The sequence below is a fragment of the Crotalus tigris genome, unplaced genomic scaffold (assembly GCF_016545835.1).
Source record: "Crotalus tigris isolate CLP2741 ecotype Arizona unplaced genomic scaffold, ASM1654583v1 scf7180000020497.760770, whole genome shotgun sequence".
Taxonomy (NCBI): domain Eukaryota; kingdom Metazoa; phylum Chordata; class Lepidosauria; order Squamata; family Viperidae; genus Crotalus; species Crotalus tigris.
In genome coordinates this window covers 549,667-567,500 of record NW_024098046.1, presented here as the reverse complement: position 1 = coordinate 567,500, position 17,834 = coordinate 549,667, and the positions used below count along the sequence as shown (strand labels likewise).

Below are 17,834 nucleotides of genomic sequence, written 5' to 3'. Positions count from 1 at the left end.
CTTGTGGACTGGCTGAGGAATTCTGGGAGTTGAAGTCCATCCATCTTAAAAGTTGCCAAGTTGGAAGGCCGCTTATGTAGTAGAGCAGTGATGGCGAACCTTTTAGAGACCGAGTGCCCAGACTGCAACCCAAAACCCACTTACGCATCGTTGGGTGCCGGGTGGGTGTGGCCCATTGGGTGGGCGTGGCTGCAGCGATAACGGCAGACTGGGTGGGACTAAAAAGTTCAATCCATCAATTCCAACTTTGCAAGAGTTTTTTTTTCCCGCGAGAAGTTGAAATGGACTGATTGATTGAAACTTCTTTTTTTTTGCACATGGAGGCGGAGGCCTAAAGCGAAAAGGTTTTATAAAACCCAGCTGAAGGCCTAGGACTCGGGCGATGGCGCGCATGCCCACAGAGAGGGCTCTGAGTGCCCCCTCTGGCACCCGGGCCATAGGTTCGCCACCACTGTAGTAGAGGCTGGCCAAATCTGAGCTGCAATACTGTAGTTGACCACCAGAGAGAAGAGACTGTTTGGTGCATCTTTTGCTGCCATCTGGTGGTCGCCTTCAGTTTGGCACCCCAGATCTGGGACCTCTCTCAACCAAGGGGGAGATTGAAGCTTCAGAGCCCAAAGGTCACACTACAGGCCGGTGTTCCCCCCCCTGGGCAACTTTTAGAGGTGGAGGAATGCTGGGAGTTGAAGTCCAAACCACTTAAAGTGGCAGACATTTTTTCTGACCGTGAGAACAATCAACCGATGGAACAGGCGTTGCCTCCAGATGTTGTGGGAGTTTCATCACTGGAAGTTTTCAAGAAGAGACTGGGCTGCCCTCTGTCAGATATGGTGTAGGGTCTCCTGCTTGGGGGGGGGAGGGTTGGACTAGATGGCCTCCAAGGCCCCTTCCAACTCTGTTCTTCTGATTCTGAATGGGAGGAAGGCTATTTCCTGCCTGAGCAGGGGGGTTAGACTAGATGACCTACAAGACCCCTTCCAACTCTGTTCTTCTGATTCTGAATGAGAGGAAGGCTATTTCCTGCCTGAGCAGGGGGGTTGGACTAGATGACCTCCAAGGCCCCTTCCAACTCTGTTCTTCTGATTCGGAATGGGAGGAAGGCTATTTCCTGCCTGAGCAGGGGGGTTGGACTAGATGACCTCCAAGGCCCCTTCCAACTCTGTTCTTCTGATTCGGAATGGGAGGAAGGCTATTTCCTGCCTGAGCAGGGGGGTTGGACTAGATGACCTCCAAGGTCCCTTCCAACTCTGTTCTTCTGATTCGGAATGGGAGGAAGAATATTTCCTGCCTGAGCAGGGGGGTTGGACTAGATGACCTCTAAGGTCCCTTCCAACTCTTCCCTTCTTCTGATTCGGAATGGGAGGAAGGCTATTTCCTGCCTGAGCAGGGGATTGGAGTAGATGACCTCCAAGGTCCCTTCCAACATCATCATCATCATCATCATTATTATTATTCTAGGCCAAGACCCGTGGGAGGAAAATACACCCCCAAAATCAAAATTAAAGCCGCAAAAAAGCCTTTCCGCAGAACCCTGAAAGGGTCATTGACCCCAAGGGGGTCACTCCTGACCCCAGACTCTCCCCCCATCTATCCCCCCCACTTCTTCCCCCTTTCAATCTGCCAGCCTGCCTGCAGATTTCAGATCTTTTGACCGTTCCTTACAAGATTTTCTAGCAAGAGCAGAAGTTTTAAATCCGGACCGTCCCGAGCAGAAAAACCTTTACGGCCGCTGAGACGAGCTGGCCAACACCGCCAGGCAGGCAGAACGGGAAAAGCCACCCACCCACCCACCCCCCAGATCACAGAGCCCCCCCCCTCCCTTTTTCAATCCACTCCTGAGATGACCGGCATTGCCTCAGCAGCAGTTTTCGGAATTCCGTAAAACATCCGTGTCTGAAAAACGTCGGAAAGAAGCATGGACCCCACCGAAATTAAAATGAATAAAAGATCGGGGGGGAGGGTGTTTCTCTGAGTTTTGCTTTTTTTTTTTAAATTTTCTCTTCAGGCCCCGATGCTTCTCGCTCAAAACCACATTTCTCCTCCAGTGGAAGATTTTGCTGTTCTAATTGGAGCCGAATATTATTCCCGGAGCGAGTTAATTCACCAGGATTTGAGATCTATAGAGAAAAAAAAGAAGAAGAGAGAAATGAAAAAATGAGTTTTATCACGGCCAGGACAAATTGTGGTGTTTTGGTTTTTTTTGATGCACACCGTGAAGTCAGTCATAACCCCTGCTTTAGGAAGGGAGCGCAAGATCCAGGTAGTCCTCCACTTACGACCGTTCATTTAGTGACCGTCCAAACTTACCACGGCACTGTAAAAAGGACTGTTTTTTCCCACTTTACGACCGTTTGCAGCATCCCCCCCCCCAGGGTCCCGGGATCAAAATTCAGAGGTTTGGCAACTGACTCGTATTTACGACGGTCGCAGCGTCCCCCAGGGGGTCAGGTGCTCCCCTTCGGACGAGCCAAGTCAAGTGGGGGAAGCCGGATTCGCTTAACGACCGTGTGTGACTCGCTTAACCACTGCGGCGATTCACTTAACAACGGTGGCAAGACAGGGCGTAAAACGGGGCAAAACTCATATTCACCGATGTTTCACTTAGCAACACCAATTGGGGAGCTCTGAATTCGGACGCTGGGCACAACTGACTCATCGCAGTGTCCCTGGGGTGTGTGTGTGTGTGTGTGTGTGTGTGTCACGCGATTCCCCTTTTTGCGAATGGCAGATTCACTTAACAACCATGTGAGTCACTTAAACAGCTGCGGTGACTCGCTTAACGACAGTGGGAAGACAGGTCGTAAAAGGGGACAAAACTCAGCAAAAAACGGGCAATTTGGGGGCCCATAAGTCGGTCGTAAGTCGAGGATTGCCTGTACGCCTGCCCCTGGCCATTCACCCCGTCTCCAAGTGCCTCCTTACCCAAAAGATGGGCCCGGTCGCCCGTCTGCCACGACGGAGCCCTACGGAGGGGGCTAAAGCCCCTGGATGGGGGCAAGCCTTCAACCAGCGCCCCCTTTATTTGGGGAGGGGGGGCGCAAGGCTTCCCAGCGCTCTGCAAGACGGGACAGCGGCAACACACAAGGCGACGGATGGAGCAAAAGAAGCAGAGCAGCAGACGAGACGCACGGAGGCGACACAAACACGACAAACTGGGTCTCTAGAAGACAGAAAGGGGGGGGGGTTACCTGCCGTGGGGAAAAAAGGGGACTTTTGGGATAGGGGAGAAAATTCATCGGCCGAGGAGGGACGGATGAGGAGGGGGGGGGTTAGATGGGCAGAGGGGAGTGGGATGTGTTATCGGTGGACCATCTCTTACCTTGGCTTCAGACGATCTTCGGAAACCGGGGCCGGGTCCAGCTTGCCAGCTGCTCCAGGAACGGAAGCTCGTTTACGCGTTGATGGGCGCGTGTTTGCGGGGAGAGAAAAAGCAGGAATGGGGTGGTGGGGGGGGGGCACCGGATTGGAACTGGCGCGGAGATAGAGAGGGAAAAAAACTCGGGAAGGAGAAATATTGTGTGTGAGTGAGCCATTTTGTCAATGGGGGCTTTTCCTGTCTAGCGCCAGGGGTAGGCAACCTTGGCTCTTTTATGACTGGTGGACTTCAACTCCCAGAATTCCTGAGCCAGCATGGGGGAACTATGGCCCCTTCATGACTCGTGGACTTCAACTCCCAGAATTCCTGAGCCAGTATGGGGGAACTATGGCCCCCTTCATGACTCGCGGACTTCAACTCCCAGAATTCCTGAGCCAGCATGGGGGAACTATGCCCCCCTTTATGACTGGTGGATTTCAACTCCCAGAATTCCTGAGCCAGCATGGGGGAATTATGGCCCCCTTCATGACTGGTGGACTTCAACTCCCAGAATTCCTGAGCCAGCATGGGGGAATTATGGCCGCTTCATGACTGGTGGACTTCAACTCCCAGAATTCCTGAGCCAGCCACGCTGAGGGGAAGGGAGAGGTTTCCAAGCTGAGCCATGCTGGCTCAGGAATTCTGGGAATTGAAGTCCACGAGTCATCAAAGAGCCAAGATTGCCCACCCTTAGGCTAGACAGTCACTTGTCTGAGATGGTACAGGTCAGGGGTAGGCAACCTTGGCTCTTTTATGACTGGTGGACTTCAACTCCCAGAATTCCTCAGCTAGCCATGCTGAGGGGAAAGGGAGAGGTTTCCATGCTGAGCCATGCTGCCTCAGGAATTCTGGGAGTTGAAGTCCAAGAGTCATAAAACAGCCAAGGTTGCCTTACCCCTGGTCTACTCTAACAAAGAGAAGGACCAAGGGTGACATGACAGCAGAGTTCCAATATTTGAGGGGCTGCCCCAAAGGAGAGAGGGGGGGGGTCCATCTATTTTCCAGAACACACAAAGGCAGGACAAGAAGCAATGGGTGGAAACTAACCAAAGAGAGAAGCAACCTGGAACTAAGGAGAAATTTCCCAGCAGTGAGAACAATTAACCAGTGGAACAACCTGCCTCCAGAAGCGGTGAATGCTTCAACACTGGAGGTTTTTAAGAAGAAATTAGACAACCATTTGTCTGGGATGGTATAGGGTTTCCTGCCTGAGCAGGGGATTGGACTAGATGACCTCCGAGGTCCCTTCCAAATCTGCTATTCTGTTTAATTGTGGGTGCTCCATCACTGGAGGTTTTGAAGAGATGGGACAGCCATTTGTCTAAAAATGATATAGGGTTTCCTGGCTGAGCAAGGGGGTTGGACTAGATGACCTTTGAGGTCTCTTCCAACTCTTCCTCCTTCCGTTATGTATTCAAGATGGACAGTGAATAATATTTATATGTTACTTCTATGTAAGGGTGTAGGTGCATACATATGTTGTAGATCAGTGGTTCTCAACCTGTGGGTGGGGACCCCATTTGGGGTCGAACGACCATTTCACGGGGGTCGCCAAACAACGCAGTCCGTCATTTTCCCCCCTTTTCTTTAGCTGTGCTACTCCCTTTTATTCTATTGGCTTTTGAAAGCCAATAGAATAGCCTCTCTCGAATAGAGTCTAATTCTATTGGCTTTCAAAAGCCAATAGGAATTGTCCAGGCTGTCTCTGCCCTGCTGAGCCCGCCAAAAGTCCCATTCTGCAAATGGTGCTGCACCCGTTGAGTAGTCCTCGACTTACGACCGGTTGAGTAGTCCTCGACTTACGACCGGTTGGGGGGGGGTCGCGGCATTAAAAAGGTTGAGAACCACTGTTGTAGATAGTATGTTTTAAATGGGTGCTATGTATGTGTGTACACTTTGAGAGCAAGCACTCAATTTCATTTTTTAATGTGTGCCGTTGCACCCACAGGAAAAAAAATAACAATAAAGGTTACCTAATCTCTTGTTATTCTGTCAGTGCAAGAATAAAGGGGACTGTCTATCTGCACGTGTTTGTTTCCGGACAGGTTAAAAAAAGGACCGGAGTAATAATAGGTGGTGGTGGTGGTGGTGGTTTTCCAGAACTTTCTTGGGTTAGGAACGACTTTACAAAAGACAAATAGAACATAAATAAAAAACAACAACTCTACGGTCTCTACCAAAAGCCCACCCACCTCCATTGTTCCCCGTTTAGTACCCCAACTCTTCTTTCTCAAGAATCCTTGCTTCCGTTTTAAGCAGGAAGCCAAGGTGCTAGTCCTCATGGTGGGCAAATGTATGGGGGGGGAGTCAGTTTTCAGAGGAGTGACACTGTTTAACCAGAGAAATGGAGACCTAAGGAATGTAGCCTTGCAGCTTTCTGAAATGTTCAAATATTTTTTGGGATGGAATTCCTCCCGGACAGGCTGTTAACAATAACAGGTAGTCCTCCACGTACGACCACTCGCTTAGTGCCGATTCAAAGTCACAACGGCACTGGGGGAAAAAAAGCCATTTTTCACACTTCGCGGCCGTTGCGACATCCCTGTGGTCCCTACGCGATCAAAAAAAAAATTGGATTCGTAGTTATGACGGTTGCAGCGTCTCCTAGGCAGTCATGTGATCATCCTTGGCGACCTTTCCCAGCTGGGTTCCGACAGGCAAAGTCAATTGGGGGGGAGCCTGCTTTGCTTAACGACTATGCGGTTCGCTTAACGACGGTAGCGGTTCGCTTAATTTAAAAGAGGTCGTAAAATCAGGCAAGACCCGTACGACGAACAGCTTTGCTTAAGAACAGAAATTCTCATCCCGGTTGCAGGTCGTTAAGTCGAGAACTACCTGTGTTTTGCTTTTTGGGTCCGAGGTTCGAATTCCCCCAACGCGGGCTTGAAAAGCCTGCAGCTTTTTACCGCGCTCACAGGAGGAGCCCCGGTCAGTTTCAAAAGGAAACCGAAGCCCTCCCTGGGGGATTAAACGACGGCAATTCCACGATATTCAACCGACAAAAAAACAACACACGAAAGCCTGAGAGACGGAAAGGCGAGGGAAATCGAACGGACGGACGGAGACGGGCAGACCAAGCGAGGCTCCTAAACGGAAGGCGCATCCTCGGAGATGGACAGATCGGATGGTCTTCTTCCCGCCTCGTTTGGGAAGGTGATTTTTTTTCCTCCATCCCTCCTCCCATCTAACCTTCCATCCCTCCATTTATCTAATCTTTCCATCTGTCCATCCGTCAGTCCCTCCATCCCTCCACTCTCCATCCCTCCATGTCTGTCCCTCCATCCCTCCCTCTCTCCATGCCACCATCCATCCATCCCTCCCTCTCTCTCCCTCCCTCCCTCTGTCCCTCCACTCTCCATCCCTCCGTCTGTCTGTCCATCCCTCCTTCTCTCCATCCCACCATCCATCCCTCCATCTCTGTCCATCCATCCATCCTTCCATCTCTCTCCATCCCTCCTTCTGTCCCTTCACTCTCCATCCCTCCACCTGTCTGTCCCTCCATCCCTCCATGTCTGTCCCTCCATCCCTCCATGTCTGTCCCTCCATCCCTCCTTCTCTCCATCCCACCATCCATCCCTCCATCTCTCTGTCCCTCTATCCATCTCTCTCCATCCATCCCTGTCCCTCCACTCTCCATCCCTCCGTCTGTCTGTCCCTCCATCCCTCCATGTCTGTCTCTCCATCCCTCCCTCTCTCCATCCCACCATACATCCCTCCATCTCTGTCCCTCCCTCCCTCCCTCCCTCTGTCCCTCCACTCTCCATCCCTCCGTCTGTCTGTCCCTCCATCCCTCTCTCCATCCATCCCTCCATCTGTCTGTCCCTCCATCCCTCCCTCTCCATCCATCCCTCCCTCTGTCTGTCCCTCCATCCATCCGTCTGTCCCTCCCTCCCTCCATCTCTCTCTCCGTCCATCCACCCATCCACCCACAACCAGCCAGCCATCTTCCTTGTGGTTTGAGTCCTTTCTTGTCTTCTAGAACAATCTCAGTACATCTGCTCCATCTTCTACAAAGGCCCTCTACAACTTGGAGGCCGCGGCCATGTCGTCTTCTCCAACCTAAGACCCCCCCCCCAGCTCCAAAAACTTCTCGTAACTTTCTCTTCGAATGTCCCCATCATTTGCTTCCTCTCTGGAGCACACCCCTTCGTCGGTTCCAGTATCTCAGGGGCTGCCCCAAAGTAGAGGGAGTCAAGCTATTCTCCAAAGCGCCTGAAGGCAGGACAAGAAGCAACGGATGGAAACTAATCAAGGAGAGAAGCAACCTGGAACTCAGGAGAAACTTCCTGACAGTCAGAACAAATAACCAGTGGAACAACCTGTCTCCAGAAGTTGTAGGGCAGTGCCGGTGAACCTACGGCACAGGTGCCAGACTGTGGGCACGCGCGCCGTCGCCCCAGTCCTAGGCCTTCAGCTGGGTTTTATAAAACCTTTTCGCTTTAGGCCTCTGCCGCCGTGTGCAAAAAAAAAAAAAAGTTCAGTCAATTTCAACTTCTCATGGGAAAAAAAAAGATCTCGCCAAGTTGGAATTGATTGATTGAACTTTTTAGTCCCACCCAATCTGCCGTTATCACCGCAGCCACGCCCACCCAATGGGCCACGCCCACCCAATGGGCCACATCCACCCAGCACCCGATGATGCATAAGTGGGTTTTGGGTTGCAGTTTGGGCACTCGGTCTCTAAAAGGTTCACCATCACTGGTTTAGGGTTTCCTGCCTGAGCACGGGGTTGGACTAGATGACCTCCAAGATCCCTTCCAACTCTTGTTATTCTGATTTTTATAAAACCCGACACCACATTCCGGGTGCACTCTGATCAGTACAGAAAAGAAGGAACCACCCAGAGTTCCTGTGTGACAAGATGGTTGGTTAATAAATTTTACAAATAGACAGATAAATAAGTGAATAAGTGAAAAAAATAAAAGAAAGAATGAATGAATAAAAGAATGAATAAACGAATAATTAAATAAATAAAAGAATAAATGACTAAATGAAAGAAAATCAGTAAGTAATGAATGAATGAATAAATAAAAGAATAAACGACTAAAAAGAAAAAAGAAAGAATAAATAAATAAATAATAAAAGTAAACAAATAAAGAATAAATGAATAAAGAAAAGAAAAAAATAAAGAAAAAATAATGAATGAAGAAAAGAATGAATGAATGAATAAGTAAATAAATAAAGGAATAAATAAAGAAATGACTAAATAAAAGAAAGAAAGAAAAAATAAATAATGAACAAATAAAAGAATGAATAAATGAATAAGTAAATAAAAGAATAAATAAATCAATAAATAAAAGAAAGAAAAAAAGAAAAAATAATGAATGAATAAAATGAATAAATAAAAGAATAAATGAATAAAGAAATGACTAAATAGAAGAAAGAAAAAATAAAGGAACAAATAAAAGAATGAATAAGTGAATTAAATAAATAAAAGAATAAATGAATAAATAAAAGAGAAAGAAAAAATAAAGAAAAAATAAATAATGAATGAATAAAAGACTGAATAAGTGAATAAATAAAGGAATAAATGACTAAATAAAAGAATGAAAAAAATAATGAATGAATAAGTAAATAAATAAAGGAATAAATGAATAAAAATGGCTAAATAAAAGAAAGAAAAAATAAAGAATGAATGAATGAATAAAAGAATCAGCAAATAAACAAAAGAATAAATGAATAAAAAGAAAAAAGAAAAAGAGAAAGAAAAAAATAAATAATCAACCAACCCACCCACCCACCACGTTCCTGCCCACTGTCCAGTACAGTACAAACAGTTGTGTAACAAGGACGCTTTTTTGCACACACAAATGCCACAGTGCCTTTCGCCAAAGCCTGCGAGAGAGAGCGATGCAGAGTGGGTCCCAAGGCTGGGGAGAGAGAAAGGTACCCCTCCCCCCCCCAAGCCAGGCTGCCGGGGAGGGGGGAGGTTAGGACCCCTCCCCGCCGCTGCCACTGCCCCCCCAGCCCCTCACCGGCTGCTTCCTCCTTGCACTTCCTCCAGCTCCTTCTGCAACCGTGCAGTCTTCTCCTCCTCCTCCAGGAGGCGCCGTTTGACGGCCCGCAACTCCTGCTGCACCTCGCATTTGATGTCGTTGGCCACCACCACGGCGGTCTGCAGGTCGGCCTGGAAGCGGCGCCACTCCTCCGTGTCCTCCTGCGGGGCAGAGGGAGGGAGGGAGGGTAAGGACTGGCTAGCCTTTGCGGGACAAAAATGACCAATCGGACGCAGGAAGTCCTCGGCTTATGACCGCAACGGCGCCCCAAAATCTCCGTGGCTAAGCGAGACGCTTGAGATGTGAGTTTGGCCCCGCTGGATGAGCTTTCCGGCCCCCGTGGTTAAGTGAGTCACAACCGCTGTTAAGTGAGTCACAGGGTCGTTAAAGCGAATCGGGCCTCCCCCCCCATTGACTTGGCTTGTTGGAAGGTCATGTGACTGACCAGGGGGATGCTGCAATGGTTGTCATTGTGAAACATGTCTGGAATGGTCTCGCGCTTGAGCAGGGGGCTGGACTAGAAGACCTCCAAGGTCCCTTCCAGCTGTATATTGATTGATTGATTGATTGATTGATTGAAATGGTCTAGAGTCTCCTGCTTGAGCAGGGGGCTGGACTAGAGGACCTCCAAGGTCCCTTCCAGCTGTATTCTGTTTCTGATCATAAATCACTTTTCTCAGTGCCGTTGTAACTCCGAACGGTCACTAAATGAACAGCTGTAAGTCAAGGACTATCTGGACAACTCCCAGAATTCCCTAGCCAGTATGCTAGTGCTAAGAATTCTGGGAATTAAATCCATCCATCGGTCACTTGAGTTTAAACACTCTTGGTATAAGCACATGTCCACAGTCGGACAAAAATTAAAACTAAACTAAACTAAACTAAAAATATAGGTAGTTCTCAACTAAACGGTCCATTTAGTGACTGTTCAAAGTTACAGCAGCATTGGAAAAAGTGACTTAGGACCATTTTTCACATTTAACGACTGTTGCAGCATCCACATGATTTGTATTTGGATACTTGAGAACTGGTTCAAAGTGATGACGGTCACACTGTCCCCGGGGTCCTGTGATCCCATTTCATGACCTTCTGGCACGCAAAGGCAATGGGGAGAAGCCAGATTCACTTAACGACGGTCGCACTAATTCAACAGTGATTCATTTAAGAGCCGTGGCGAGAAAAGTCGTAAAATGGGGCAAAACTCCCTCACTGAACCAATTTCTCACACTTAGCAACATAAATTTTGGGCTCAGCTGAGGACCACCCATAATCTAAAAGTAATAATTTAAAAATAAATAAATTAAATTAATTAAAAAGAATTAAATTAATTAATTAAAAAGAATTAATTAAAAATAGATCAATTTAGAAGAATTAATTAAATAACTCAATTAAAAAGAATTAAATTAATTTAAAAGAATTAATTAAATAAATTAAAAAGAATTAGTTAAAATAATTAAAATCATAATTTAAAAATAAATTAATTAAAAAGAATTAAATTAATTAATTAAAAAGAATTAAAAATAAATTAATTAAATAAAGCAATTAAAAAGAATTAATTAAATAAATCAATAAAAAAGAATTTAAATAAATCAATAAAAAGAATTAATTAAATAAAGCAATTAAAAAGAATTAATTAAAAAGAATTAAAATAATTTAAAAGTAAATTAATTAAAAAGAATTAAATGGATGAAAAAGAATTAATTAAATTAAATTAATTAATTAAAATAATTAAAATAATAACTTAAAAATAAATGGATGAAAAAGAATTAATTCAATGGATGAAAAAGAATTAATTCAATGGATTAAAAGAATTAATTTATTACATTAAAAGGATTAATTAATTACATTAATTAAAAAAAAAGAACTTTCCGCCGTCGGCGTTCTCTGTTTCTATCGAGAACAACGCTTCTCAAACTTGGCAATCTGAAGATTGCATGGACTTCTCCCAGAATTAAAATTGTCTACTTTGGGAAATATTGGGCTTAGATCCCAGGTTAAAAATATTCTAATTACGTCTTAGATTTTTTCCTCCTGTGGATGCCATTTTTTTTTTACTTCAGTGCAGTGTATTATTATTATTGTTGTTCTTGTTGTTATTATTATTCCTGTTTTTATTGCCAGGAGTTTAGCTGATGTGTTCTGCTTTTGCATTCTTTCTCTAAGGCTCCGTTGGGTTTTACAGCAATTTCGCCCAGAAAGTTACAGTCGAGTCGGGCAGCCACACAAAAGGTTTTAAGTAAATGAGTGCGCAGGAATCTCTGGTCCTCCCCAACTGTCTGAAAAGACCAGACTGCAGCCAGTTTGATAAGCTTTTGATTTTATTTGGCACGCTAACGGTTTCCTGTTTCTTTCCTGATTTAATCGCGTGGCTTTGACTTCCAGACGTGGCTGCCTCCCGCCCACAAGAGCAGCCGGGGTGAGGGAAGAGGGGTCAGAAAATGGTCAGGGTGGTGGGTGCAGCTGGTATTTGCCTGAGGCATCTGCAGGGATTGGGGTGGGAGCTTTCCCCCGTCTGAAGATCTTTGATCAAGTGGGATAATCTCCCCAACAAGCTGCTGCTGCAGCTGATTCAGCAACAGAGAACCTCACCTGGGTGGTCTCTGAGTTGGGTGGCTTTCTTGCAGACGTTTGATTACCCAACTAGGTAACTTCATCAGTGCTAGAAGGGAGTGGAATTGGAGGAAAGCAGAAGGAGGAGGAGGAGGAGGAGGAGGAGGAGGAGGAGGAGGAGGAGGAAGAGAGAAGAAGAAGAGGAGGAGGAGGAGGACTGTGGGATCCTTGGTGCTCTCTGAGTTTGGTGGCTTTCTTGCAGACATTTCATGACCCAACTAGGTAACTTCATCAGTGCTGCAAGGGAGTGGAATTTGAGGAAAGCAGAAGGAGGAGGAGGAGGAGGAGGGGGAGGAGGAGGAGGAGGAAGACGACGACTGTGGGGGTCCCTGGTGCTCTCTGAGCTGGGTGGTTTTCTTGCAGACATTTCATGACCCAACTAGGTAACATCATCAGTGCTACAAGGGAGGAATCTTTACTCTCTTTTTATATAAAGTGGCTCCATTAAACAACAGCCTACTCAAGGACCTAAGAAGAAAACAGCACTCCCACACAACACTGATAGGGCAACGTAGGATAAACAGAGCACAAAGCCTATTCCCTCCTAGCACTGATGATGTTCCCTAGTTGGGTCATGAAAATGTCTGCAGGAAAACCACCCAGCTCAGAGAGCACCAGGGACCCCACAGTCCTCCTCCTCTGCTCTGCAAACCTCGTTCCTTTCTAGCACTGATGATGCTATCTAGTAGGGTCATGAAATGTCTGCAGGAAAAGCTCAGAGAGCACCAACGACCCCTACAGTCTCCTCCTCCTCCTCTTCCTCCTCCCTCCCTCCCTTTCCACAAACCACACTCCATTCTAGCTCTGATGATGAAATGTCTGCCAGGAACCCACCCAGCTCAGAGAGCACCAGGGACCCCCAACCGCTTAACCCTGAGCTACAGATATTCTCTTCCATCGGAACTTCACCTTAATTCGTTTATTCAGCATCTTCAGTTGCCTCTCCAGATCCAGCTTCTGGTCTTCCAATTTGAGCAGGTTGTCTGGGAAGAAAAGGCATTTTGAGAACAAGGTGGCCGAAGGGGACGGTGGCCCAACCGCAAAAGGCCATCTCCCCCTCCCAGACACACACACACACACATACACCCAATGAATAAAGAAAGTGGAGGCATAATTTATCTAAATCTATCTCTGCTTCCTAAGGCAGGCAGGGGTTGGCAGAACATCCATCCTCCCTCAAGATAGAACAGCTGCTGGAATTGGGTATGTCTAGTTTAATGAAGAGAAGGACGAGGGGGGACATGATAGCAGTGTTCCAGTATCTCAGGGGCTGCCCCAAAGAAGAGGGAGTCAAGCTATTCTCCAAAGCCCCCGAAGGCAGGACAAGTAGCAACGGATGGAAACTGATCAAGGAGAGAAGCAACCTGGAACTAAGGAGAAACTTCCTGACAGTCAGAACAGTTAACCAGTGGAACAACCTGCCTCCAGAAGTTGTGAATGCTCCAACACTGGAGGTTTTTAAGAAGTGACTGGACAGTCATTTGTCTGAAATGCTATAGGATCTCCTGCTTAAGCAGGGGGTTGGACTAGAAGACCTCCAAGGTCCCTTCCAACTCTGTTAGAATCTGATGCCCTTTTGTGGAGGAACAATCTGCTCTCGACCAAAACAATATTTATTTTGCAAAATAAAATGTATTGATTTGGCAAAAATGAAATGTATTTATTTTACAAAATAAAATGTATTTTTTACAAAATAAATGTATTTATTGGGCAAAACATATTGTATTTATTTGGCAAAATAAAATGTATTTATTAGGCAAAAAATAAAATGTATTTATTTGGTAAAAATGAAATGTATTTATTTGGCAAAATTTAAATGTATTTATTTGGCAAAATAAAATGTATTTATTTGGCAATATAAAATGTATTTATTTGGCAAAATAAAATGTATTTATTTGGCAAAATAAAATGTATTTACTTGGCAAAATAAAATGTATTTCTTTGGCAGGATCCACAATATCCAAAACGGACATTTGGGATCCTGTAAAATAAATAATTTTACGCTCCATCATGAACATGCCCAATATGGTCCAGCAGGTGGCGATCTTGTCTCATCAAGAGAGCTGAGGTCTGATCTAGAATAAAGTTGTAAGTAGTGGTGGTCCTTAAGCGGATCTCCACCGGATGGCACCCAATTTTATGACTTTTTTGCAGCGGTCATTAAGCAAAGCTATTGTTTGCAGTGGTTTTTTTCCACTGGAAATTGGAAAATTTCCATAAGTCGTGGCCTTGTGAATAACAATAACAATAATAAAGTTGGAAGGGACCTTGGAGGTCATCTAGTCCAACCCCCTGCTCAGGTAGGAAACCCTGTACCATTTCAGACAAATGGTTGTCCAGTCTCTTCTTAAAAACTTCCAGTGTTGGAGCATTCACCACTTCTGGAGGCAAGGAGTTCCACTGGTTAATTGGTCTAACTGCGGGACCCTGCAAACAGGCATAAATGCAACCTGCTTATTGAGCACCTGGAATGCAGTCACATGACTGCAAAAAAGAGGGGGACTGTCATAACTTTGAATCCAGGTTGTGAGTGAGTAGCTTTTGAGGGTCTGTCCTAAACAGACAACTTTGAATAGATGTTACCATAATTTAAAGGGGTTTTTTTTGAACACTACGGTTACTTCTGGTTTTTGGCAAAACTGCAAATCATGACTTTGCTTAATGACAGTGGTGATAATGATATCACTACCATAATCATTTAATAACGATAGTGATTCATTTGATGACCACCTCAAAAAGATTTATAAAATGGGAGGGCATATGATGACTTTACAAACATCACAACTGAAAAGGGGAAAGAGGAAGGAGGTGAGCAGGAGGGAGAAAAAGTGAGAGAGGGTGAAAAGGAGAAAAAGAGAGAGAGAGAGAGAGAGAGAGAGAGAGAGAGAAAGAAAGAAAGAAAGAAAGAAAGAAAGAAAGAAAGAAAGAGAGGGACGGTGAGAGAAAAAGAAAGAAAAGAAAGACAGAAAGAGAAAGAAAATAAGAAAGAAAGAAAGAAAGAAAGAAAGAAAGAGAGGGAAGGAGGGAGGAAGAGAAAGAAAGAAAGAAAGAAAGAAAGAAAGAAAGAAAGAAAGGAAGGGAGAAAGCAAGCAAGCAAGCAAGGGACAGAAAGAGAAAGAAAATAAGAAAGAAAGAAAGAAAGAAAGAAAGAGGGAAGGAGGGAGGAAGAGAAAGAACGAAAGAAAGAAAGAGAGGAAGGGAGAAAGCAAGCAAGCAAGAAAGGGACAGAAAGAGAAAGAAAGAAAAAAGAGAGGAAGAGAGGGAGGAAGAAAAGAAAGAGAGAGAGGGAGGGAGAGAGAAAAAGAAATAAGAAAGACAGAAAGAAAGAAAGAAAATAAGAAAGAAAGAAAGAAAGAAAGAGGAAGGGAGAGAAAGATAGAAAGCAAGAAAGAGAAAAAGAGGAAGGGAGAAAGAAAGAAAGAAAGAAAGAAAGAAAGAAAGAAAGAAAGAAAGAAAGAAAGAAAGCTTGCACAGAGTCCCAAAGGCAGAGCTTGACCCGCCTGCCCTCTTTCTCCCATCCTACCTCGCAGGGCTGTAGTGATGACACACCAGCCAGGAAGGAAGGAAGGAAGGAAGGAAGGGGGCAAGCCACAACTGACCATCCTTCCTCTGCCACCCCCCCAGCTCCCCACGTACCCTCCATCTGGCCGATGATCTGCTGGTCGTGCAGCCTGACCACCCGCTGCTGCTCCACCTGGTCCTCCAGCTGGAAGAGCGCCTCCTTCAGGCTCCTCAGCTCCGCCTCGCCCTCCGAGCGCCTCTCCTGCAGCTCCTGCCCCGTCTGGCTCAGCTCCTCCGCCTGCCCGGCGCACCTCGCCTGCAGCTGCGCCCCTTCCTGCTCCACCTGCAGGCAAAGCCGGCGTGAAAAGGGGGGGGGGGAGAGGGAGCCCCGGAGCCCTCGGCTGTCTCCCCACCAGGGGCGCGGGGGTGGGGGGGAGGACGAGGGCGTGGCCCTCCGTGTTCTTTTAGCGACCGTTCAAACTTTACGACGGTGCTGGGAAAAGTGGGCAGTTGCGACGGGTGCTTGCCCTGCCGACTGCTGCATTGGTCGCGATGGCGATTCCGGGACAGGCGGCCCTCGACTTACGACCGTTCGTTCAGTGACCGTTCGAAGCGGCCACGGCCGTGGAGAAAGTAACCTGCATCTCCTTTTCACACTTACGACCCTTGCAGCCTCCCCAGGGTCACCCGATCAGAATTCAGAGGGTTGGCAACTGGCATGTACTGATGACGGTTGCAGCATCCTGGGGGGGGGAGGTGTCACACGATCCCCTTTTGTGACCTTCTGACAAGCAAAGTCAATGGGGGAAACCGGATTCGCTTAATGACCGTGTGACTGACTTAACATCTTCTCTGTACCTTGGATGAAAATGCTTTCCAAGTTTATACACTGTTTTTTTAGCCTTTTAATATTTTATTGTACACTTCCTAGGCAAAGGGCCAGTTCTTAAATGGGATAGATAGATAGATGACAGAGATAGATAATGGATGGATGGCAGATAGAGATAGAGAATGATGGATGGAGGGATAGATAAATAGAGAGAAACAGAGAGAAAGATGGATAGATAGATAGATAGATAGATAGATAGATAGATAGATAGATAGATAGATAGATAGATAGATAAACTTTTAAAAAAGGAAAACAAGGCACAACTGGGATCTAAATATCCTGGGTCAGACACAAAAGGAAAAATCCATTCTAAGCCTCAGAGATTAAGAATGTCATTCTTCTTTCAGAGAGCTGTCAAACCCAGTTGTGAGATCGGCTACACACAAACACACCCTCTCTAACCAGATACCTGCTGGTTAGAGGCCACTCCCTATCCAATTCCAAGTACAGCAAAGGTTTATTGGGTTACAAGTCCAAGATTTGCCGGGTGAATGACTGCACTTATGCGCATACCGAGTGCGGCAGCACAACGTCACAACTGGGTTGGGCAGAAAAGGACAAAAATAACTCACCAAGGAAGCTGGTCTAGGCTGGTCTGGGCAGGGGAGAGCAGGGCCAGCTGAGCCAGGCAGAAACAGCCAAAACGTTTGCAAACATGGCCGCTTTAAGACGGGTGGACTTCAACTCCCAGAATTCCCCAGCCAGCCTTGCTGGCTGGGGAATTCTGGGAGTTGAAGTCCACCCGTCTTAAAGCAGCCATGTTTGCAGTCCCCTGTACTAGAATTAGGGATGGAGCTTCCAATGCACAATCAGGCAGGTTTTTAATGGGTCGTACTTGGGTTACGACCGTAAAGGAAGCTGCCCATCGCGGTCGTAAATCACGACAGTTGTAAAGCGGGTCAGTCAGTTCACTATCTTTTTTTGGGAGGGGAGGGTGTCATTAAATGGGCCCATGGTTTGCTAAGGGCTGGTTTTGCTGAAAACCAGAAGTAAAATGCTGGGTTTGGGCCAAACCAGCGTAAAATGCAGGCTTGCGACTTGTCAGCGGCCGGTAAATGCAGCCTGGCTACCCAAATATCTAAATTTTGGTCATGTGATTAGGGGGAGTGGCTGTTGGAACATCAAATTAGGCTGGGGGATTCTGGGAGTGGAAGTCCTCCCCTCTTAAAGCAGGCTGGCTGGGGGATTCTGGGAGTGGAATTCCTCCCCTCTTAAAGCATGGCTGGCTGGGGGATTCTGGGAGTGGAAGTCCTCCCCTCTTAAAGCAGGCTGGCTGGGGGATTCTGGGCGTGGAAGTCCTCCCCTCTTAAAGCATCCTGACTGGGGAATTCTGAAAATGGAAGTCCACCCATCTTAAAGCATGCAGGGAAAGGAATTCTGGGAGTTGAAGCCCACCCCTCTTAAAGCAGGCTGGCTGGGGGATTCTGGGAGGGAAGTCCACCCCTCCTAAAGCAGGCTGGCTGGGGAATTCTCGGAGTGGAAG

General features: G+C 46.5%; 1 protein-coding gene across 5 annotated transcripts in view; it reads right to left on the bottom strand.

Moving 5' to 3' along the window:
• The window catches only part of SPECC1 (sperm antigen with calponin homology and coiled-coil domains 1), a 164,463-nt gene that overhangs the window by 50,246 nt on the left and 96,383 nt on the right, over positions 1 to 17,834 (bottom strand). For 4 of the 5 annotated variants that reach the window (XM_039366939.1, XM_039366941.1, XM_039366938.1 and 1 more), the window contains 3 exons: positions 15,598 to 15,805; positions 12,871 to 12,944; positions 9,331 to 9,512 (listed from right to left, as the gene is read on the bottom strand). In XM_039366939.1, the coding sequence (XP_039222873.1) occupies positions 9,331 to 9,512; positions 12,871 to 12,944; positions 15,598 to 15,805 (464 nt within the window). Of the gene's footprint in view, positions 1 to 1,823; positions 2,118 to 9,330; positions 9,513 to 12,870; positions 12,945 to 15,597; positions 15,806 to 17,834 lie in introns of those variants that run through there. The other variant, XM_039366942.1, reaches the window with a different exon arrangement.